This window comes from Nicotiana tomentosiformis, chromosome 6, assembly GCF_000390325.3.
Source record: "Nicotiana tomentosiformis chromosome 6, ASM39032v3, whole genome shotgun sequence".
NCBI lineage: Eukaryota > Viridiplantae > Streptophyta > Magnoliopsida > Solanales > Solanaceae > Nicotiana > Nicotiana tomentosiformis.
In genome coordinates, this window is record NC_090817.1 from 36,209,079 (window position 1) to 36,234,099 (window position 25,021).

At 37.9% G+C, this 25,021-nt stretch overlaps 1 protein-coding gene across 2 annotated transcripts; it reads left to right on the forward strand.

Moving 5' to 3' along the window:
* Positions 1 to 15,979: 15,979 nt before the first annotated feature.
* On the forward strand, positions 15,980 to 20,221 carry LOC104112618 (uncharacterized). Of its 2 annotated transcripts, XR_004511229.2 has the most exons (3): positions 15,980 to 18,144; positions 18,581 to 18,781; positions 19,833 to 20,221. XR_004511229.2 is itself a non-coding variant. In XM_009622595.4 (2 exons), exons 1-2 carry the CDS (start codon positions 16,408 to 16,410, stop codon positions 18,668 to 18,670), a joined length of 1,827 nt encoding a protein of 608 aa, XP_009620890.1. In that variant the 5' UTR covers positions 15,980 to 16,407; the 3' UTR covers positions 18,671 to 18,973. The 2 variants fall into 2 exon arrangements, 1 of the variants encoding a protein (XP_009620890.1); XM_009622595.4 differs by lacking the exon at positions 19,833 to 20,221 and having other exon boundaries at positions 18,581 to 18,973.
* The last annotated feature ends 4,800 nt before the right edge of the window (positions 20,222 to 25,021 follow it).

Sequence of the window (25,021 nt, forward strand, 5' to 3'; positions counted from 1 at the left end):
TCACAGTTCAGTTTTGAAGGGAAGGACATAAATTCTTAGGCAGCATGAACGGTTTCCGATGACTAGGTAAATGATATTACTATCTGGTATAGCTTGATGAGAGTGTACATTTCAGAAGGGGCAGTGTGTTTTGATTTATGGGTACTTCGCTGGTATTGCGGCACTCTCCTGGTTGATCGACTGTTGATATTCAAATTTTTGCCAGGTGGCACGGAAGAAGTTTCAAAGTATTTCTCGTGGGAGGATTGTGTTTGAGAGAGGTGTTAGGCATTCGGGCGATGGAGGTGGAATCAAATAGGGTGATTCATGTGTTCTATGGAATTGAAGATTGGAAGTTCTCATGAGCAGATTGTTTCATGGTGGTGGACTGTGAAGTTGTGGCCGGAGCTAGCCAGATGATAGAAGGTGTTATGATTCCGTCATTGTGGACTTTCGGAGGTTTTTTTATCTATTGGTGGCTGACCATAGTTGATTCGGGGCCCATTTTGGTAGGCCCAATTAGGATGTGTATTCTACACCGAGCCGGATTGATTGGCTCCATACTGCTATTGTTGAAGGATATGCCATTCGGTTGATGTGAAGCTTATTCGTGCTCTGAAATGATCGGTGAGTTACTCTTCTAGGCTACGAGGAGTTGGGATTCGTGGTTATATGCACATATGGTGCGGTTCTATTGTGGCCTTATAGCAGAATTTGAGCGAGAATAGTATTGGATATTTCTTAGTTGATGACGTATTGGTCGTGTTCTTTCGGGTTTTATGTGGCATGGTGTCGTTTGCTTCTCTGTGGTTATAGTAATGCACTTTGGGTACTTGATGTCGAATTGCGCATGGTTATTGATTTTTAGCAAGGTGACTTGAGGTGTTTCATATGGACCAGTATTTGGATAGGGTCGCATATTGCAGCAGAGTTATGTAGAAATATGATCCCTCGTGTAAGATTCATGTGTTATGGTTCTGCGGTGTGTGATGGGTTCTTAGCATTGTGTCGGGGTGGTACTCGTCGAGCTTGCGGAACGGTTCTCCTGTTTGGGTCATTGTTACGATTGGGTACATTTGTAATATTGCTATCTGGTGCACAGATTGCACGGGTTGTGGCTTTAGATTGTATTGATGTGTCATGTCATTAGAGTGGTCGTGTTGGATGACACGAGGTCATTGGGCCTAGAATGGATGCTATCAGATTTGATTGTGGTATAATTGGGAAGAGGTGTAGATCTCCGGTTGGATGGTTTGAGCCTGGTAAGGCTAGGCTCTTAGGTACATACTTGGTCCAGGACACATTAGATAAGGTGAAATTGATTCAGGAGCGGCTTCGCACAGCGCAGTCTAGGCAGAAGAGCTACGCGGATAGGAAGGTCCGTGATGTGTCTTTTATGGTTGGGGAGAAGGTTTTGCTGAAGGTATCACCATGAAGGGTGTTATGAGGTTTGGGAAGAGGGTCAAGTTGAGCCCCCGGTTCATTGGGCCTTTTGAGGTGCTTCAGAGGATAGGAGAGGTGGCTTATAAGATTGCCTTGCCACCCAGCTTGTCGAGTGTGAATCCAGTGTTTCATGTTTCCATGCTCCGGAAGTATATTGGAGATCCGTCCGATATTTTGGATTTCAGCACGGTTCAGTTGGAGGGTGATATGACTTATGATATGGAGTCGGTGGCTATTTTAGATCGGCAGGTTCAAAGGTTGGGGTCAAAGGATATAGCTTCAGTGAAGGTGCAATGGAGAGGTCAGCCTGTGGATGAGGCCACCTGGGAGACCGAGCGGGAGATGCGGAGCAGATATCCACGCCTATTCGAGACTCCAGGTATGTTTCTAGACCCGTTTGAGGACGAACGGATGTTTAAGAGAGGGAGGATGTAACGACCCGACTGGTCGTTTCGAGAGTTATAACCCCATTTTCCCTATTCCCATTTATTTTTGTGTTATTTAGCTATATTATGTTATATCGGGTTAGTTGGTTCGAGTCCGGAAGGAACTCGGAGTGAAATGAGACACTTAGTCTCATAATTGAAAATTTTAAGTTAGAAAAGTGGACTGGATATGGACCTATATGTAAACGACCTCGGATTCGAATTTTGATAATTCCAATAGCTCAGTATGGTGATTTTTGGCTTAGGAGCGTGTCCGGAATATTATTTGGAGGTCCGTAGAGGAATTAGGCTTGAAATGCCGAAAGTTTAATTTTTGAGAAGTTTGACCGGGGGGTTGACTTTTTGAAATCAGGGTCGGAATCTGATTCTGAAAATTGGAATACCTCTGCTATGTCCTTTAAGACTTGTGTGCAAAATTTGAGGTCAATCAGATGTGATTTGATAGGTTCCGGAGTCGTTTGTAGAAATTAGAAATTTCAAAGTACATTAGGCTTGAATTGGGGTGTAATTCTTGGGTTTAGTGTTGTTTGAGGTGATTTGAGGATTCGACTAAGTTCGTATGATGTTTTAGGACTTGTTGGTATATTTGGTTGAGGTCCCGAGGGTCTCGGGTGAGTTTCGAATGGTTAACGGATCAAAAAATTGAACTAGAACAGCGGCTGCAATTTTCTTCTGTTGGAAATTGCTTCTGCCAGATTCGAGCCCAAAAATCGAGCCCAGGGTCGAGGGCCACGATCCATGATCGAGCCCAGGTTCGAAGGCCATGATCGAAGCCATGATCGAGCCCAGAGTCGAGGGCCACGATCGAAGCCATGATCGAGCCCAGAGTCGAGGGTCACGGTCGAAGGCCGGGTCGAAGACAGGATCGAAGGCCTAGGATCGAGAACCAGGATCGAAGGCCTAGGATCGAGAACCAGGATAGAAGGCCTAGGATCGAGAACCAGGATCGAGGGCCAGGATCGAGGACCTCGATCGAAGGCCAAGACCGAGGCAGAACCGAGGTTGTCTGGGCAGAATTATAAAAAATAGGGACTTCGTCCCATTTGCCATTTTTGACAAATTGGAGCTTGAAGAGAGGCGATTTTGATATATTTTCAAGGAAAACTTGAGGTAAGTCCCTTGTGATCATTTCTACTCCATAATATTGAATTATCATCAAATAATCCGACTAGATTATATGATTTTGAGGTGTAAATCGGAGATTGGAACTTAGAAATTTGGAAATAAGATTTGTAGATTTGAGGGTCGAGTTGAGGTCGAATTTTGGTAAAATTGATATGGGTAGACTCGTGGTTGAATGGGCTTTCGGATTTTGTATCTTTTGTTGGGTTCTGAGTCGTGGGCCCCACAAGCAATTGTTTTTAGCCAATTTCGGGTTTTGGTCTAATTTTGAAGCTTTTCTTGTGGAATTCATTCCACTAGCATATATTGATGGTATTATACTAATTGTGAATAGATTTGGAGCATTTGGAGGCCGAGTCCAGAGGCAAGATCATTGCGGGATAGAGATTTGACCGGTTTGAGGTAAGTAACGATTGTAAATCTAGTCCTGAGGGTATGAAACCCTGGATTTCGTATCATTCTACTATTTTGAAGTGATGCACATGCTAGGTGATAGGCGTGTGGGCGTACACTGTTGGGAATTTATGACTTGGTCGGTCCCGTAGCAACTGTAAAGTTGCATACTTTGTTGAAACCATTGATACTTATATGTTTTGGAAAGATTTTCTGTAAATTGGGCTGAATGCCATGTTTGGGCCTTGCGCCAATGCTGTTTGGACTCTTAGGGGCTGTTTCTTACCATCCTCTCACTGTTTTTGATTGAACATCTATACTCAGTCATGTTTATACTTGTTTACTGCATAACTCAGTTTTATGACTCTATTTTGATGCATATAAATATTTTGGGCCGAATGCCCCGTTTTACTGTAATGCCCAAGTGGCTTGATTTGTGAGGATGAGTGTGGATCGGGGCTGCCCGCCTACAACATACTTTATGACTGAGTGAGGCCGAGGGCCTGATTGGTGAGGATGAGTATGGATCGGGGCTGTCCGCCTGCAGCATACTTATGACTGAGTGAGGCCGAGAGCCTGATTTGTGAGGATGAGTGTGGATCGGGGCTGCCCGCCTGCAGCATACTTTATTATTATGGCACGTGAGTTGTCCGTGCAGATTATAGCGCTTGGGCTGAAGGAGCCCCTCCGGAGTCTGTACACACCCCCAGTGAGAGCAGGTACCTACTGAGTGTGAGTGCTGAGTGCCGAGTGCTGAGTGACTGGGAGGCATGAGTGATGTGAGGTATGCCCGAGTGGCAAGAGTGATTGTGAGGTATGCCCGAGTGGCACGAGTGACTGTGAGGTTTGCCCGAGGGGCTGTATATGAGTGATCTTTTGCCCGAGGGGTTGTTTGCGATTTCATCATTTTTGCTCACCTTTGCATTGAGCATTTGTTTGAAAATTATTGGAAAAATGTCTTTAAATGATTTTTTTTATTGGAACTGGGTTTAAACTAGTTAATTTGATTCAAATCCTGATTTTTAAAGGCATGTGGTATTTTATTGAGATTTTCTGACATGAACGTTATATGCTTCATTGCTCGTCACTACTGCTCGGTCTTTATTTATTGTTATTACTTATTGAGTTGGCGTACTCGCGTTACTCCCTTCACCTTGTGTGCAGATCCAGGTGTAGCTGGACACGGTAGCGGTTATTGAGTGTTCTGGTTGCAGATTTTCTTGGAGATAGCAAGGTAGCTGTTTGGCGATCGCAGCCCCTACACTTCTCCCTCTTATCTTTCTCTAGTTGTATTTAGCTATTTTTCGGGCTGAGTTAGAGTTGATATTGTTAGACGGATTGTAGTATATGCTCATGACTAGTGACACCCCGATGTCGGGCTTTTCTTTTTCGCACTTCTGTTTTTCTTTGATTTGAACTCTTTAAATGGAGGTTTTATTTAAATAACCTTAAAATTATCTTTGAAACAAAAATATTGGTTTGTTTTGGAAATGAGTCGGCTTGCCTAGTTCCACGATAGGCGCCATCACGACAGAGGTTAGTTTGGGTCGTGACATATACCATTATGGTCATGGTCAAAATTATATGAAAGATGTGTTTCTTGTATTACTATTGTTCTTTAAAAATCACATTGCCAAAATATTTTGGCGTATAATAGGTACGTGACCAATGACCATTCATGTCATAATAATGACATTATTTTCTTATTTCATCTCAAACTTTCTTCTAGAGGTGAGTGTGGTGTATTCACTACCACTAGCACGTTCATATTCTTCCAAGAATAAATATGTATTCATAAATCACATGTTATCACATTCACATAATGAATGGACCATAATTATCTATATGTGCTTTACAAAATCTAATGTCAAATCGATGACAAACATTACTTTTACAGAGTGAAGGATTATTTTGAGAATCCTTATTATTCTCATTACCATAATGATGACGATCATAATTTCGTCTATTGCCACATCCACATCCATTGATACCTTCACGGTAATAATTTTGTCTTCTTTTAGACTTATTATATATTGCTACCATATTCTCTTTAGGGAATGAGAATGAAGCAAATTCAATGGGACGAGTTTTCACTTTTTGTGCTCACAATCATACATGAATTTGATCATGGCAAGACAGAGAAATTTTGCCACTTTGAGTGGTTATAATTTCTTACAAACTCTATTAGACTGATAATCAAACTTTTTTGTCTTTGCTTGTATTTAAAATCAAATAATAAAATTTCAAGAGTTTAGAAGAGAAAAATAAGGTAAAATACTTACCTTCAATCCAAAATTTATTCCTGAAGGAAGTTCACGGAACAATTGTCACGACCCGAAATTCTCACCTTCGGGATCGTGATGGCGCCTAACATTTCACTTGCTAGGCAAGCCCACGTTAGAATAATTCTTATACCAATTTTAAACACTTTGAACAATTTAACCAATCAAACAAAAATAAAGCTAAAGTGAAGTATGAAATAGCATAATAATCCAATATCTAGTACAACCCGGATCTGGACTCACAAGTACATGAGCTTCTAAAGGTTTTACATACAGAGTCTAAAATAAATACAACTGTCTCGAATGAGATGAAAAGTAAATAAGGAAAAAAGAAAGGGGACTCCAAGGTCTGAGGACGCCAGCAGATCTACCTCGAGTCTCCAAATGCTAATCCGAGCTAATGCACCTCACATACAGCTGAGACCAGTACCAAAATCTGCACAAGAAGTGCAAAGTGTAGTATGAGTATTACCGACCCAATGTACTCCGTAAGTGTCGAGCCTAACCTCGACGAGGTAGTGACGAGGCTATGACAGGACACCTACGTAATTATACATGTATAGACAAAAATAAACGCACAACATAACGACAAATAAGGATTTAACATGTACTATTGGGAGGGGACATGCGAGAGGGGTACAAAATAAACTGCACGACATCACCCTTCATGCTTTTACCCTCAACCTCACCATGAAACAGTAATAATGGTACGACATCACCCTTCATTCTTTTACTCTCAATCTCTCCATAAAATGATAAATACGGCACGACATCACCCTTCGTGCTTTTACTCTCAACCTCACCATGAAACAGTAATAATGGTACGACATCACCCTTCGTTCTTTTACTCTCTTCCTCACTATGTATGAATCAACAAATGGTACAATAATCGGCACGGCATGAAGCAATGAATATTTGACATTTGGGAGAAAGAATAATCAAGAATAAATCTTACATCAACAACTTTTCCACAATACCTGGGCTCAATTTCTAATAATATTTAATTATCACAATTAATTCATAAATGCGAAAAGACTGATCAATTAAGTAATAAACTAGTCTAGACAAGGAAATCATAATCAAAGAAGGAAATAAATCACGAGACAAGTTCTAACCGCATGCTTTAACCTAAGAACAACGCATAAGTACTTGTCACCTCATATATACATTGTACCCAACATTTAAACACGTAGCAAACAGGCAAACAAGTCCTAATTCCCCAAGTCAAGGTTAACCACGATACTTACCTCGCTCCAAAAATTAACTCAAAGCTTAACCACGGATTTGCCTTTCGAAAAAGCCTCCGAGCAACCAAATCTAGCAAATTATCAACCAACTATTCAAAATAAGCCTTAAGAACTACCCACGAATGAGAAAGGTTCAATTTAGGTCATTATTGAAAAAGTCAACAAAAGTCAACTCCTTGGCCCGCTTAGTCCAAACTCGAAATTCGAACCAAAATCCGATTACCCATTCACCCCCGAGCCCAGTTATGCAATTTGTTTTGATATCCGACCTCAATTTGAGGTCTAGCTTCCAATTTTACAAAAATTCCCAATTCTACCAAAATCTCCAATTTCTATCATGAAAATCCTAGATTTTAGGTTGAAATCTTATAAAATGCATGGTTAATTGAAAGAAAGTAGGTTAGAATCACTTACCAACAAATTGAGGAAGAAAGGCTCTTGAAAAAATTGCCTCTAAGGTTTCTAGGTTTGAAAATTTGAAAGAATGAACAAAATCCAGTCTAACTCAGCTTTTGACCAAGAATAGATGTTGCAATTGCGACCTAGGGTTCACAATTACAAAACCCGCAAATGCGAGATTTCCTTCGCAAATGCGAAGTCCCCACATTTCTGCTATCATCGCATTTGCAATGATTTGTTCGCAAATGCGAACTAGGCCCTACTTGTAATGACCCAATCGATCATTTTAACTTTTAGAACCTCGTTCTCTAAAATAAAATTTCCCGTATGTGCTTTTAATGATTATTGACTTGCGGGGATGGTTGGTTCGGGATTTGGAAGCGTTTGGGTTGAAATCGGAATACTTGGTTCCTTAACAACAATGACAACCCAGTATAATCCCACTAGTGGGGTCTAAGGAGGGTAGTGTGTACGCAGACCTTACCCCTATCATGAGGTAGAGAGGCTGTTTCCAATAGACCCTCAGCATCCTTCCCTCCAAGAACTCCCCACCTTGCTCTTGGGGTGACTCGAACTCACAACCTCTTGGTTGGAAGTGGAGGTTGCTTACCATCGAAGCAACCCCTCTTGTCCAAATTAGCCTTAAAAGGCCAAGTTTGACTTCGGTCAATATTTTGAGAAAACGACCCCGGAATCGGGATTTGATGGTTCCAATAGGTTCGTATGATGATTTTATACTTGGGCTTATGTCCGAATCGAGGTTTTGATAACCCGGGGGCGTTTTGACGCTTAATAGAAAAAATCAACTATTTGAAGGTTTAAAATTCTTTAAATTTGGTTTGGAGTAGGATTTTGAGTAATTGAAGTCCGTTTGGAATTCTGAGTTTGGGAATAGTTCCGTATAATGATTTAAGACTTGCACGCAAAATTTTGTGTCATTCCGAGTAGTTTAAGTATATTTCAGCGCATTGGAAGTAAATTGAAGAACTTGAAATTCTTAAGTTTGAATCAATTTGGTTTAGGATATGATTCTTAGATTTGATGATGCTTTACACGTTCCGAGAGTTTGAGCAAGTCCGTTTTTATGATTTCAAACCTGTTGGTATGTTCGGGCGGGGTCCCGGGGACCCCGAGTGTCAATCGGACGAGGCTCGGACCAAGTTGGAAGTTGGGAGCCAAAACTGAAGCTCCCAGCTACTGTCAGAATCGCACCTGCGCTTGGCCAGTCGCAGGTGCGACATTCGCAGATGCGACGGAAGCTCGCAGGCGCGGCACTCGCATATGCGAGATTTTGAGCGCAGAAGCGGAAAAGGGAAGGGGGCAATCCACTGCAGATGCGGACGATTTGCGCACCTGCGAACGCACAGGTGCGAAGCTTTGTGCGCAAATGCGAGAATTGGCCAGGCAAGTGAAACTCGCACCTGTGAGGATTTTTCCGCAGGTGCGGAGCCACAGGTGCGTTCCAACTTCCGCAGGTGCGAAAGACCTGTTTGGCAAAAAGCTTAAAAGAACGGAAATTCACCATTTTTGCCCATTTTCTTCCGTATTTGGGCGATTTTGGAGCTCTTTGTGAGGAGTTTTTAACTAAAAACTTGGAGGTAAGTTAATTCTACACCCTTTGAGTTGAATACATAAATTATGGGTAGATTATAACTAGTAAATCTTAGAAATCAAGGGTTTAGGTGAAAAACCTAGATTTTTATAAAAATGAGATTTTAACCACGAGAATGGTTATGGAATTGGATAAAAATTATATATTTGAGTTCTTGAGATTATGGGTAACGTTTTCATCCAAATATTTCCAGAATCCGAGCACATGGGCCTGGGGTGAATTTTAGGAATTTTACCATTTTGGATAGGACAATTTATTTAATAGATGAATTTTAAATTATTGAACATATATTAATTATTTTATATAACTTTTGGATAGTTTCAGATTTTTCGGCATTGAATCAAGAATTTTACGCGACGCGATAATCGGAAAGTGGACTTTGTGACGAGGTAAGTCTCTTGTCCAAATTTGTGAGGGGAAAATTACCCCATAGAGATTAAATTGAATAATTGTCGCTAATTGTGGGGGTTACGTACGCACGAGTTGACGAGAGTCCGTGCGTAGCTACTATAAATACTAAAGTTCGGGTAGTTTAGGACTCAAAGCATGAATTACTTGTATAAATTGTATTCCCTGATTTATTAATATTAAATTGATATATATGAATATATTGTGAATTGTTAGATAAAGATATTAAAGGATGGAAATTTTATATGCTTGATTTTCTGTTTAAATCAATTAATTATTAAAAGAAATTGTTCTTCCTCCCGAATTTATCTCATAATAAATATACTCTCCTTCCGGAGGTACATAAAAAAATATCCTCCTTTCTTGTGGAGTGGGCCGAACGCCTCGGCAGGATAGATGCATCTATGGATCGCGCCACATGTCCCTCGACAGTGTACACGATACTCTGGATCGGGCCGTACGTCCTCGGCAGAAATCGTGCTTAATAATAATTATTATTACACGATACTTTAATAGCTTTTTTCAGCTTGCGAAACTAATTGATAAATTGAAAAATCCTTGGAATTTAATGAATTATTATTCTTGCTTGTTAAAGAATTAATTGTTATTCCTGTAAATGATATTTAATTGATAAATTGGAAATTATTTGAATTGAAGGAATTTAATTAATATATTGAGAATTGTTGCATTTGAAGAAATTTGATTATTTCCGCTGATTAAATAAATTATTTTAAATTCTGTAAATTATGCTAATTTAAATATCCTAGTTGGATTTCAATTATTATTATTGACCCATAGTGAGTGTCACGGTCGGTCATTTCGTCTCTACCACTTCGAGATTAGGCTTGATACTTACAGGGTACACGTTGTTTACGTACTCATACTACACTTGTTGCACTTTTTGTGTAGGAACTGAGGCAAGTACTAGTGGGGGACCTATCGTCTTATACCCACGTTATCTAGGGGCATAATGGTGAGTTGTTTCTCTGATCCGTTCTGCAGCTACTAGCATCTCTCTTTGTATTTTTTTAATTCTGTCTATTTTTATTTCAGACAGTATTTGAGGTTTTATATAATCTACTAGATGCTCATACACTTGTGACACTAGGTCTTGGCACACACATTGGTAGAATTGAGGTTTTATTAATTCTCTTGATTTTAAATTTTATCAATGAATATTTAATTTATTAAGTTGGCTTGCCTAGCCGTAGTGTTGGGCGCCATCATGACCTATAGGTAAAAATGGGTCATGACACTACCGCAAATGCAACCCAATTGATCGCAAATGCGAACAAGCTCCCCCTGGTTCCCATCGCAAATGCGAATAATTTATTCGCAAATGCGGACCTGCCTCTTTCGCAATTGCGCCAGAGTACTCAAAATTGCGAGAAACCAATCTCCCAGCCCATGCTCGCAAATGCGATGATATCTTTGCAAATGCGAGGCTCGCATTTGCGAGCCAGACCTCGCAATTGTGAAGTCTGCAGCAGACACCAGAAGCACAAAGGCTTCAGCTATGATTCTAAGTCCAAAATCCTTCCGTAGCCTGTCCGAAACCCACCCGAGTCTTCGGGGCTCCAAACCAAATATGCACACAAGTCCTAAAATCTCATACGAACTCGCTCGCGAGATCAAATTGCCAAAATAACACCTAGAGCTACGAATCAGACACCAACTCAAATGAAATTTTCAATGAAACTTTAGAATTTCTATTTTAACAACCGGACGTCAGAATCACGTCAAATCAACTCCGTTTTTTACCAAATTTTACAGACGAGTCATAAATATAGTAATGAACATATACGAAGCTCCAAAACCAAAATCCGGGCCCGGTAGTAATAAAGTCAAACCTTGATCAAATCTTTAAATTCATTAAACCTTTAAACTTTAAATTTTCGACAAAATGCGATGACTCGAGTTAGGGACCTTCGAATTCGATTTCCGGCATACGCCCAAGTCCAAAATTATGATACGGACCCACCAGGATCGTCAAAGTATGGATCCGGGTCCGTTTACTCAAAACATTGACCGAAGTCAACTCAAATGGATCTTTAAGGTACAATTTCACATTTTATCAATTTTTAACATAAAAGCCTCCCGAAAAAAGATACGGACTGCGCACATAAATTGAGGAAGGCTAAAATGAGATATTTGAGGTTTCGAAATACAGAATTAACATTTAAAACTCTAGATGACCTATCAGGTCATCACAACAATTGATAATCATTATGCTCTAGTTGAGCACCATGCACGTATTTCAAAGCCTGGTGACCAAAGCAGATGCCTCTACTCAATTGGTTAGAGTCTCGTACTGATAACGTGCTATAAAACAACAAGAGAAGAAGAAGAGTATTGTAGAGAAAAGTAGAGAGAGAATTCTTATTGATTTGGGATGATTTACAATGGAATAGAACCCCTCTATTTATAGCGAAAAATTGACTTAGCCACCAAGTAACAAACCCTAAAATCTCTCTAAAATATAGACATTCACCTTAAATATAATTCTATTTATAACATGTATAATATTATTTAATTGTATATTATTCTATCCATCTCATTTTATGTGATGCATTTTGATTGGCACTAAGTTTTGACTTTGAAATTTATAGTCTAAAATAAAATATCAATATTTATGTGGCTATAAATAAAAAATTTAAAATTAAATTTTTTTTTTAAATATAAAAAGTTATCACTCTTTTTGCGATAGACTAAAAAGAAAGTGCAACTAGATCTTTTCAACTATTTGATGTAGCTGGTCAATACAATAACCATTACTGCTTAGTCTCAAATGTTATGCTATTTTTAGGGATTTGGTTAACGTATAATTGTTGATAAAAAATAACAAGAAATTAGATTAATTGTTTCCATGCTTCTTTCCTTTTTTATTTGCTCCAAATTGAATCAACTCTTTATAACGGTCTCTGCACATTTCAAGATAATTAGCTCTATATTGATTATTTTAAACTTATTTTTTAAACTAAAGTGCTAAGTGAAACTGTATAAGCAGAACAAATTTCAGCATTTGTAGACGAGAAATGTGAGAACACGTTTAAAGGTGTGTTTGATATGAAGAAAAATATTTTTCAAAGAAAATATTTTCTTGAAAAAAGTAGTCTTCCTACTTATTTTCTAGGTAGGGGTTGGGTGGTCGAGGGGGCAATTGGGTGGGGACCAAGGATGGGCGGTGGTTTGGGGGGTGGGAGCGGGGTGTCGGGGTTGGATTTGGGGGTAGGGCAGGGAGGGCGCGGGTAGGGGTTGAATTGGGGGTGGAGGTGGGCAGTGGAGCTGGGGTTGATTGGTGGTGGGGTGGAGAGTTTTAGAGAATATTTTTCCTTTATCTTATCTTGGCAGGGAAGTCATTTTCATGAAATCAGAAGAAGAGTTTATAATAAAATTATTTTTTCAAACATTTAAGCCAACCAAACATAGAAAAATTTGAACCTACCAAACATATGCCAGGCTCATTTGTTTCTTCTATATTTTTTATTGTACCTTTTATTAGTCATTTATCCTACTATTATTTGTTTTATTTTCAAAGGGGAAACATGATTTTAGTCCTTGAGTTATTGTCTAACTAGTAAATTTATCCTTGTTTCGCACGGTTGTAAATAAAATAAAATACTCTGAATTATAATAGTATATTTAAGAAACATAAGTATTGTAAATCAATATAAAAATTAGAAGTTATAAAACATATATCGTTCTACAGAAATGAAAAGGCTTTGAGGCTTTAGAAGGAAACACTTATTTGAGAAATTATGCACAAATTTACAAATGGTAGAGAAAGAACAAAGAGAGAAAAATTATGAAGAATAATAAATCTAGTTATTGTCTTCTTGCAATAAAATGAAATAGAAAAATGGAAGAGAAGGGAGATTGTACGATTTTTTTTTTTTTACGTATGGAGAGTAGAGAGTTCTCTAGCTAAACTAATTTGTTCATAATTTACTGTCATATCAGGCTATTGGTGCATGTGTTGTTGTTGCTGGTGCTTATTCACCTCGGCTAATATGGCTTCACTATTCTATACCTCTGCTTTAGCATGAGCAAAAGCTATTTCAGATGATAAAAAATGGGTTGGTACTGTTCCTACAAAAGTTAGATTAGATTGATTTGTGAGAATAAAACTGAAAGTGGCATAATTGGTTGTAATTCTGCCTTTCTTTTTTTTGGATTTCTCTTTCTTAGCTTCCTCTTTATTTTAAGGCTCCTTTTAGTTCCTCCCTCTTTTGTGCTTTTTCTTTCTTGTGCTCCTCCTTGTCCTCTTCTTTCTTTCTTGCTATCTTCTTTCTTTAGTTCCTCTTTCTCTGGCTCTTAATTTGGGTGGTCCACAACTCATAAGATTATGTGTGCTGGCCAAAAATTTGTTAGTTTGCTCATTACACTCACTGGATCAATTGCCTGGATAATGAACTATACTCACTGGATCAATTGCCTGGATAATGATTAATTTTTTATCATTTATACACATTGAGATCTCATCAATTCCTGCAAAATCCCATCATACAATCAAGTAGTTAGTCTTTTTTTGTAGTTTTTAGATATCTCAGTAAATTAGCTCAATTGATAGTGAAGTTGCAGAAGTCCCACCTTCAACTTCATATGGTTTCCAAAATTAAACTTCATATGGTTTTTAAACATGAAGGCAAATAACTATATTCTAAAATTATAAAGAAGAGATTCACATTGAGAATTGAGAGTAACAACAGGAACAAAGATAAATCCTCTTTGGCGAGTGGGAGAAAAGAAGAATACTCAACAACAGAAGATGAAGAAGAGGGGGAAAGGTGATATATATTCTCTTCTTGTACTTTCAAGAGTATTTCAAACCTAAATAAAGATTTATAAGAAAATATATAGTGAAAAATGGTCATAGATTTAATTTACTAACTAATTGACAAACTTTAGTTATCCATGATCAGATTATGTCAGAATTATTTAGCTCTTTAAATGTGCAAACATTGGAAGGAAGACACAAGGACGCTATCACATGAAGTAATAATAGGAATTGACGCAACACCGAGTAAACTCTTTACTTATTACAGAATTTTTTTTTGAAACTATCCTAGAAGAAAATTTGAAAATATAGTTGAACGAATCTCAACTTCATGTCTATCTGGGTAAATTCAAATTTAATAGTATCTATTCAACTCAAAATTATTTGTGTCAAATTATTTAGATGAACCAGTATACAAACTTCTCATTTAACATATGAGTTCACTCTAATGAAATGAATTTATCCGGGGTAAAGGGTGTCTGAACACAATCTACCATTTTAACGTTGGCATTAAATCTCAGCCCCTAGTCAGACTAAATTAATTTTCAACCAATTAATTTTGTCTAAACGAAACAATTACTTCCTTTTTGGCATCTCTGTGCTTTGAAAACATCACACCAACGCCCAAAACACAATGAAACAAAGAGAAAAAAATCCTAGCATAAAAAAAAGAACAAAGAAGAAATCCAAGCCAAAAAAAAAAAAAACAAAAAAGGTGCAAATAAAAAATTAATAGTATGATTTACTTAAGCCGCCTAAATTCTCGTTTTATGAGAAAGAGAAGGTACCTTGCATGTTTTGGCTTTTCCAGGAGCAAAATTTTGGTGACTAATAGACTCACGTTGACACTTTTTAACTTTTGTCTTGATATGTAATTCAAAAAGACAGGTGGAACTGAAAAATACACAAAAATGAAAGGTGATTTAATCGCAAACAGAATAAAAATAGTGAAAAGAGTGAAACTTGATATCTGAGGAACAATACAGGGATGCATTTTCACATGATAATCTTTTAGTCCTTCCACACAAATCTCAAAATACACAAATACATACTGCCAGAGAAAAATGGTAACTTTTGTCAACATAACATCAAATTCTACAATGCGAAAAAAGTGAAGCAAATATTCGTCAATCATTAACTAACGAAAACTGTTTACATGTGATTCTTCAGAGAAATCTTGTTAGTTTTGGAGATGTGGTAACTATAGATTAAGAAAAAGGCTATGAAGGGTAGTTGAAACTTGTGGGAAAGAATAACAGAACAAAATATTTAAGGTAAAAAAAATATTGAAGAGCAAAGACGACTGGCGAACGGAAGGAAGAAGAGGAGAGGAAGGCAAGGAAGAAGAGGAGAGGAAGGCGTTATTAAGTGGAGTGTAAAGAATGAGGAGTTTACTTGGGAAGGGGAAGTAAAGAGACTTTCGGAAAGGGTTTATAAGTTTTAAAAACAGAAAGAATATGAAAAGACGGGTATATTTTTTTTTTTAACTTTTGCACTTTTCTTTCATTTAAAAAGGCAAAACTCTAAGAAAATAGATAAATATAAATCCTAACATTTTAGAAGTGCCACATCAGACTTTCATGTCCCTACTATATATAATTATATAGATTCTAATTTCTGTCTTATCGGGCTAAGCATATTTAAACTTTAATTAAATAACTAACTTAAAGTTAACACCGTTAGGTTTCACTTTTGAGTCTTACCTTTTCTTTTCAATCAGCAATACCTGAGAATCAAGAGATACAATGTAAATTGTCAAAAAAGAAGAGTCAAAATTTAAAGTAGCATAAGTAAAACGCTATGATGCATTTTTAGAATTAAAAAACTTCTGGTCAGTCATAGAACTAGGCATAAGATGAGGAGAACCAACGGTAAACTTGTCATTGCATCATAAGGATCATCATATTGTGCTCAGAAGTCAGAAGTAAAAGAATTGAGACCTGATTTCAAATTGGATACTATGGATATCGTTTATGGTCATTCAAGAACGTCAGTTCCAAGATTTGTGGAAGCACAAGTCCTGAGCCCTGACTCTGCAATTTGTGTCAGTTTATTCCTGAGACACCTCCTCTTGCCAACTTCTCTTCAAAAGCTTCTTGAGAATTTTAATACCTAGATGGACTACCCTGAATTTGAATCATGATTTTTCTAATATTCAGGAAAGGCATTTGAAAGAAACAAAGAAAGAAAGGCATTTCTAAACTCCCTTCTCATCCTCCTTTTCTTTTCTTTAATTAAAGTGTTCAGAGTCAGTTTGTGCGCATCTCAATTATCTTGTTTGGCTTCTGGATTAGCCTCAATGAGGAAGCCGAGGCCACCACCTGATCACCAACAACCTCTCCCAAAAAACCGTTCAATGCAACACCACACAGATCATAATACCTTGTCAGCTAATCCCGAGGTACGCCAGGCTCTCTACATTGCCATGGCACATGCTAGCATGGCCCTCACAATTTTCATTCTTTATGCTGTTGGTAAATTGCTTCAAGATTATTTGAGGCCTCTCTTATGGGCTGTCCTCTGTTCAATTCCTTTGAGGGGAATTCAACAAGCCCTTGTTGCATTCTGGTCTGAACCTCTAAAACTAGGCCTCACAGAGACCGTATTAGCCGTCCCCGTGGCTGTATTCAGGGTCTTTGTTGGAACCATTGTTGTAATTAAGGATATGACATTCAGTGTCGTTCATAGGAGACAGAAACAGAACGATTTAAGGCGTCATAGAAGTGGATTTTTTATATTGTTGAGGTGGCTAGTGTCGTTTTGGGTGTTTGTTATAACCTATGAGCAAATTGGTGGTATTGGAGCAGTAGCTCTTCTTGCATTGGGATTTATGTTCACAGCTAACAGTGTGGACTCTACTATTAATGCAGTGACATCTCTTAGGAGTCATAGCTTTCGGAGACTCCCTATTACTGCTTTCTTTACTAGAGGGATATTGAAAAGATTGAAGACCATTGTAGCTATTGGATTGATTGTAGGGTTGATTGTAGGATCATTGGCTGGTATGATTTTCTTCTCTTACAAAATTGGAGTGGAGGGGAAAGATGCAGTTTTTGCATTGAAATCACATGTAGAAGAGAGTAACTATGCTGAGAAAATTGGCATCAGGAAATGGATGGACGAACACGACGTCCCAGAGATGGTGGATAAGTACAGTACTCAGTTGTGCCAAACAGTATTTGACCAAATAGATAGCTATGCTATGCAGTATAATATGACTGAGTTTGTTTCTGGTATCAAACAGTTTGTAATAACCCCAGCGAATAACTCTTTTGAGCGGTCCACAGCTTTGGCATCGCGCTCCCCATATACTAAGAAGATGTTGAGCCTAAAAAGGAGGATTAAGGATCTTGAATGGGGGCAAATATACACAGAAGTGGATGCAATTTTCAGGGAACTACTGATCACCAGAGTAGACTTGGTTGAGAAGGCGAAAGGATTTGCTCGACGTGTACTTGTTAGCAGCAAATCTGTTTTAGGTGGCAGTGTGAAGGTCATGTTCTTGATTGGGAATTCCATAGTTTCAGGAGCTGCAGGGCTTGTTAACTTTGTATCTCAGTCGATTTTGTTTTTCTGGGTACTTTATTATCTTATCACAACCGAGTCCGGTGGAGTAACAGAACAAGTGATATGTATGCTTCCCATTTCGCGTTTTGCAAGAACTCGTTTTGTTGAGGTTCTTGATAAAGCTATTTCGGGGGTTCTTTTAGCAACTGCTGAGATTGCGTTCTTTCAAGGATGCCTGACTTGGCTGTTGTTCAGATTATCTTCCATACATTTTTTGTATATGTCAACTATCCTTGCATTCGTTAGTCCTTTGTTTCCTATTTTCCCCTCATTGGTTTCGACTAGTCCAGCAGCTTTGCAGTTGGTGCTTGAAGGTCGATATATGCTGGCCATTAGCTTATCTATTATTCATCTTGTGCTTATGGATTTTGGTACATCTGAAATCCAAGAGGATTTCCCTGGCTATAGTGCATATCTCACTGGTCTCAGTATTATTGGTGGAATGACATTGTTCCCTTCAGTAGTTGAGGTAATTGACAAACTACTTTAAACTTTGGGTAAACCATGCATGCCTTTTGTTATTATGGTAAAAACTTGTTTCAATATGGATAACTAGGATCATGAGGCTTTAGCAACGAATGTCCTTATGTTACCTGAGATGAATTAGTCTTAACTTTTAAAATTGGAGCGGCTTGATTGAACATTTACACAATTTATACTATATTTTATGATGGGGCGTGTGAAGAAGAATTACATAAATTGAATGCATAGAGCAGATACCAGTCATATGTGCATAGTTTCTGCTATTTTTCTAAGCCAGAAAGGATAACACTAGAAAGTGCGGTTTCACCTTGAATAATAATCTTTTCTGTAGCACAGTCTTTCACAACTTACAGTTTATGCTTTTGCTTCTAAAAGTGATGTTATGTTTGATACTAATTTTGGTGCGTACGTATGTTATCCAGGGAGCCATAATGGGGCCGCTAATAACTACAGTTTTGATTGCAATTAAAGATTTGTATGTTGAGTTTGTTTTGGAAGGACAAAAGGAATAAGTACAACAAATCCAAGTTTCTAATGCTCAGAAGCCATACAGAGAAGTGCGGTTTACTTTGTGCCCAGCATGTGATAGACTTTAATTATGTTCTGCCCAAAACTCTCTCGAGGTTTAATTCCCTTTCAACATGTGTTAATATAAGTGCATAAATTGCTAGTTCCTTGGCTATTGGGTAGTAGTTAGTTTTAAAGTAGGTTTATTTATGTGTTAATTTTCTAGGACATTTGTTTGATCTGATGAGGGGAGAGTACTAACTTTCTCCAACGTTAATTTCTAATGCCTTATTCTGTGTACAATTAAACTTGTTCAAACATATCCTTTTCCTTGTAATTTGTCAAATCCTGTTAAATATGGCATGCATCTGCTCAACTTCTTGCTGCCAAATTACTATCAAATGGTTAACAAGTTGTCACTGTAGATCATGGGAATCGAGAAAGAAGAAACGGTTGGTAAATTAATTTACAAACGGGTCAATGATTCTGCCTTTCCAAGTAACCACTGGTCCGACTAATTGCTAGAACATTAATAAGTGGGTTGCGTTCTGCATAAAAGGTATGGCACTTTCTGCATATATTATGTATCAGAATTCAGACCTTTGTCCAGGCCATGCTACAAATGAAACCAGCTAGTTTCCGAAATCTATTTAATTCAAAAGAGGAAGGAAAAAGTAGCTCAACATTTAAAATGTCTTCTTTCTGAGTAAATTGCATCGCGGTCATTAAACTTTGTGTTCATTACCCAAAAATTATTTTTCTTTCTTTTATTACGTAAAAATCATTCAACTTTGTGTTCATTTTCCAAAAGTCACTTTTCTTTCTTTTGTTACACAAAAATAATTTTCTATGCTCTAGTTATCACAATAATCACTTTGACCAGATTTTACAAACCTTTCGCCTGAAAAGTCTATTATGCCCTTCACATTATAAATCCTCTCATTTATGTAATACCTTCTATATTATATGTTATATCTCCTGATCGAAAAGGTTGCATAATTGATAAGGAGAAGGACTCCTTACTCAAATAGAACACTATCCAAGATAAGGGAGGGTTTAGAAGTTGAGGATAACTAGAACTCTTCTACCAAGGAAGAGTAGTATTAGAACTCTAGCTGTTTCTTATTCTACTAACTCTATATCTTGTATGATGTTCTCATTCTACAGGCACGCACAAAAGCAAAAGTTAAACGTGAGTTGAGAGCAAAATAGCAAGGCATTTTGTAAGCAATTCTTGTGTGATTCAAGTGTGCGAACCTGAAGCTACATGAACCAGATAGAAGAACCGGTTCCAAGCGTCTGTCTTTTATTCTAGTTCAATTGTAGTATGTGATTTTCAAATTGTACCTTTCAGCTTTATCTAGAAGCAATTGTAATAGGTACTCTGAGTATTCAAGTTAGAGTTAACTTGAAGTTGTCGCAACAGTTAGAGACTGGTTGCCACAACTGGATTAGAGGTAATCCTTAGGTTTACAAAGAGTTTTTGTAAATGCTGTTTTGGCTCAGTAATTTAGTGAAGTGTTGGGAAAAATCCTACAGAGTAGTAGGTCGTGGTTTTTTTTACTTTTTGAGCCGGGTGTTTTCCATATAAATATACTTGTATTCTTTACTTTTCGCATTTACTATTTCAGCAACAGTAGGTTAAGGAACACTTAGAAGAACCAGGTTCTTCTATAATCAGTGCACGCAAAAATTGTACACCACACAAATCACCCCCCTCTTGTGTGGCATTGACATATAAAATATCAATTGGTATTATAGCGGGTTATCCTTGAAGAGGCTAACACCTTAGGAGAAGATCAAGATGAGTGCACCACCTGGAAACTGGGAAGGGCAATCCACTGCTAGGCCACCACTCTTCAACGACCGATATTACTCTTGGTGAAAAAGTAGGATAAGAGATCACATCATAGGAGAGGACTATGAGCTATGGAATATTGTCACTGATGATCCACTGGCTACTTTGAAGAAAAATGCTAAAAGAGAAGATGTGCCAAAGACAAGAGCTGATTGCACTGTTGAGGACTTGAAGAAATGGGAGAAGAATGCTAAAGCCAATGAATGGCTTGTTTGTGGACTTGGTCCAGATGAGTATAGCAGAATCCAAAGCTGTACCACTGCCAAGGAAATCTGGGACACTCTGCAAGTGGATCACGAAGGAACACCTCAGGTGAAAAGGTCCAGAGGAACTCTACTGTATTCTCAATATGAGAACTTTAATATGAAGGAAGGAGAAACCATTCAAGAGATATACACAAGGTTCACTACATTGACAATGAACTAAAGTCTCTTGGAAGGATTATTTCTGAAGAAGGTAGAGTCGATAAAATATTGACAAGGGTTCTTCCTGTTACTTGGGAGAGCAAAATTACTGCCATTCAGGAATCAAAGAACATTGCCACCCTCCCACTGGATAAATTAATTGGAAATCTCACTGCTTATGAACTTAAGAGACAAACCATGAAAATGGATGTACCTAAGAAGGAAAGGAGCCTTGCACTCAGAATCACTGAAGGTTCTGATCTAGAAGATGATGAAATGGCTATGATCACCAAGGATTTCAAGAAGTACTTGAGGAGAGGAAATGGTCCTTCAAGAAGTGGAAGCTATAGTAAATCAAAAGTTCCTGAGAAGCAAACCAATGATGGATGCTACAAGTGTGGAAAGACTGATCACCACATTAAAAACTGTCCCCAATAGGAAATTGAATGGAATAAGGAAAGAGCTGAACGAAGGAACAAGAAGAAGGAACAGGTTCAACCCAAGAAAAGCAAAGGATCAACCAAGACTATGGTCACTGCTTGGGGAGAAAGCTCAAATGATGATGATGGGGATGAACAAACACTTATGGCCATTGGAGAATCTGATGAGGAAACTGAGGTAAGTGTAATTCATCTCAAAGACAAGATTAAATTATTGTCTAAAGAAAGGTTATCTGAGTTACTTCTAAAACTAATTGATGAATCTGAGTATGTAAACAATGAAAGGAACAGTTGTCTAAAGAATGTGTGAGTTTGAAGGCTAAGTGCAAAAACCTGGAACTTAGGGTTAGTGAAACTGTAAGTGAAAATACTGTTTTGAAGAACCAGGTTCGTGCACTCGACTCAACTGTCCTAGAGCTTAGATCTGAAAATCTAAAATTGAAATTAGGAACAGGTAAAAAGACAGCTGATAACACACAACTCACTCTAGAAGAAAATATAGGAAAAATGAGAAAGATGAGTTGTATAAAAGGGATGAGCAGGTAAGAATCCTAAAGGAGGATTTAAGCAAGGTCAAGCATGAGCTAGACAGAACTTGTAAATAAAACAGGTCCTCCGATGCACTTTCATGGCTACAGGAACATCATAGTAGCAATAGAAGAGGACTTGGCTTTGGGAACCTGGCACCTAAATGGGATCCTAAAATCAAGTACCTCACACTTCCTGAGAACAAAATTTGCACACACTATGGTAAAACAGGTCACTATAAATGTGAATGCACTGCAAAAGAAAAGGCAAGTCAAAAGAATAAATAATTTGTTCAAGGAAGAAATAGGCTACCAAGTTGGGCTAAAAAGAATTTAATTTATCCTTTTGCCTATAGAAAGGGACGCAAACTAGTTTGGGTTCCTAAGACTAACCCCTGATTTCTTTTTGCAGGTCCAAGTGAAGGAGAGCAGTCAAATATGGTACATGGATAGTGGCTGCTCAAAGCACATGACAGGAAATAAGAACCAATTCCTTTCACTTGAGGACCTTAAAAGAGGTAAGAAAGGTGAGATCATTGGGGTTGGAAAGGTAGGTAAGAATGATTCTCATTCTATTGAGAATGCCTACTTGATAAATGGACTAAAGTACAGTCTAATAAGTGTATCACAATTGTGTGATAGAGGTAACATGGTAGCATTCACATCTACCAAATGCTTTGTGATTAATCTTACCACTGACAAGATAGTTTTGCAGGGAAAAAGAGTGAACAACATATATGTTGTAGATCTGTCCACACTTTCATAAAATGAACTCACTTGCTTAAGTGTGTTGAATAATGATCCCCTCATTTGGCACAAGAGACTTGGACATGCCAGTCTAAGTCAACTCAACAAACTTGTCTCCAAGGACTTGGTGATAGGACTGCCTAACATTAAGTTCAAGGAATATAAGGTTTGTGAGGCTTGTGCAAGGGGAAAGCAGGTAAGATCCTCTTTTAAAAGCAAGAAAGTGGTAAGCACTACCAGAACGATGGAACTGGTCCATATGGATCTTTGTGGACCAATGAGAATATTAAGCAGAAGTGGTAAGAGATATGTGATGGTGCTTGTTGATGATGACTCTAGATTTACTTGGACATTGTTTTTAAAATCTAAAGATGAAGCATTTGACATGTTCACTTCATTTGTTAGAAAAACTCAGAAACAACTAGGTAATCAACTTGCATCAATTACGTCTGATCATGATACTGAATTTGAGAATGCTAAATTTTCTGAATTTTGTGATGAACATGGCATAGATCATAACTTTTCTGCTCCTAAGACTTCACAACAAAATGGAGTAGTTGAAAGAAAAAAATAGAAAACTTGAAGATATGGCTAGAACTATGCTTCTTTCTAGTAAACTGCCTCATAATTTCTGGGCAGAAGCTGTGAACACTGCATGTTACATCATAAATAGGTGTATGACAAGACCTCTTGTAGAGAAGACTCCCTATGAGTTACTTAAAGGGAGAAAGCCAAACATATCTCATCTTAGGGCATTTGGATGCAACTGCTTTATGTACAATAATGGTAAAGACTCTCTAGGTAAGTTTGATCCCAGAAGTGATGTTGGAGTATTCTTGAGATATTCTTCACATAGTAAAGCTTACAAGATTTATAACAAAAAAACTATGTGTATAGAAGAACGTGTACATGTAGTTTTTGATGAAACTAACATTCTTTCTGAGAGACAGGAACATGAAGTTGAAGCAATTGGTCTGGTTAGAAACTCAAATAAAACCACAGCCCAGACTGAAGTTGTACCAAAGGAAGGAACAAGTCCTTCTACCCAGGGCAACCTGACAGGGGGAACTGAACAAAGAAGAACTGATCCTCAAACCCTGAGGGAACCTGTCCATGAACCTGTTCCTCAGCAACAAAATACTAAAGGAATATCTAAGGGAAACCAGCTGGTTGTGAAACCTTATAAGTACCAAAGTTCTCATCCCATTGAGAACATAATTACTGATCCAACCTCTAGAATCAAAACCAGATCTTCTTTGAAGAATCTTTGTGCTTTTGATGCTTTTCTATCTCTTATTGAACCTAAAAATGTTGCTGAGGCTTTGCAGGATGCAGAATGGGTGAATGCAATGCAAGATGAACTCAACCAATTTGAGAGAAGTTAAGTTTGGCATCTGGTACCAAGACCAAAGGACATATCAGTAATTGGCACTAAATGGGTCTTCAGAAACAAACTTGATGAAGATGGAACAGTTACAAGGAACAAGGCAAGATTGGTGGTTCAAGGGTATAGTCAAGAGGAGGGCATAGACTATGATGAGACTTTTGCTCCAATTGCAAGATTGGAAGCAATTAGACTCCTTATAGCCTTTGCTGCTTACATGGAATTCACTCTCCATCAGATGGATGTCAAGAGTGCCTTCCTCAATGGCTATCTAAAGGAAGAAGTGTTTGTCAATCAACCTCCGGGCTTTGAAAGCAAGGAATGTCCTGATCGTGTGTACAAGATTGACAAGGCACTTTATGGGCTCAAGTAGGCTCCAAGAGAATGGTATGAAAGACTATCAAATTTTTTGCTTAAGCATGGCTACAAGAGAAGTAAAATTGACAATACTTTATTCTTGAAAGAAAAAGGTAAAGATCTCTTGGTAATTCAGATATACGTTGATGATATAATCTTTGGAGCAACTACTGATAAGTTAAGTAAAGAATTTGCTAAACTAATAGAAAGTGAATTTGAAATGAGTATGTTGGATGAGCTTAATTTCTTTTTAGGCTTACAAATCAAACATAACTCAAATGGAACTATGATCCATCAATAAAAGTATGTGAAAGAGTTGCTTAAAAGGTTTAAAATGGAAGATTCCAAAGAAATTGACACTCCTGTAGCAACAACCACAAAATTGGATATAGATGAACCTGGTTCATCTGCTGATCATAAGTTGTATAGGGGAATGATTGGCTCTTTATTGTATCTCACTGCTAGCAGACCTGACATTATTTTCAGTGTAGGCCTTTGTGCTAGATTTCAGGCAAATCTAAAGGAGTCTCACTTGACTGTTGTCAAGAGGATCTTGAGATACCTAAAAGGCACCACTGACTTGTGTCTATGGTATCCGAAAGGTAGTAATTTCAATCTAGTGGGATATGATGATGCTGA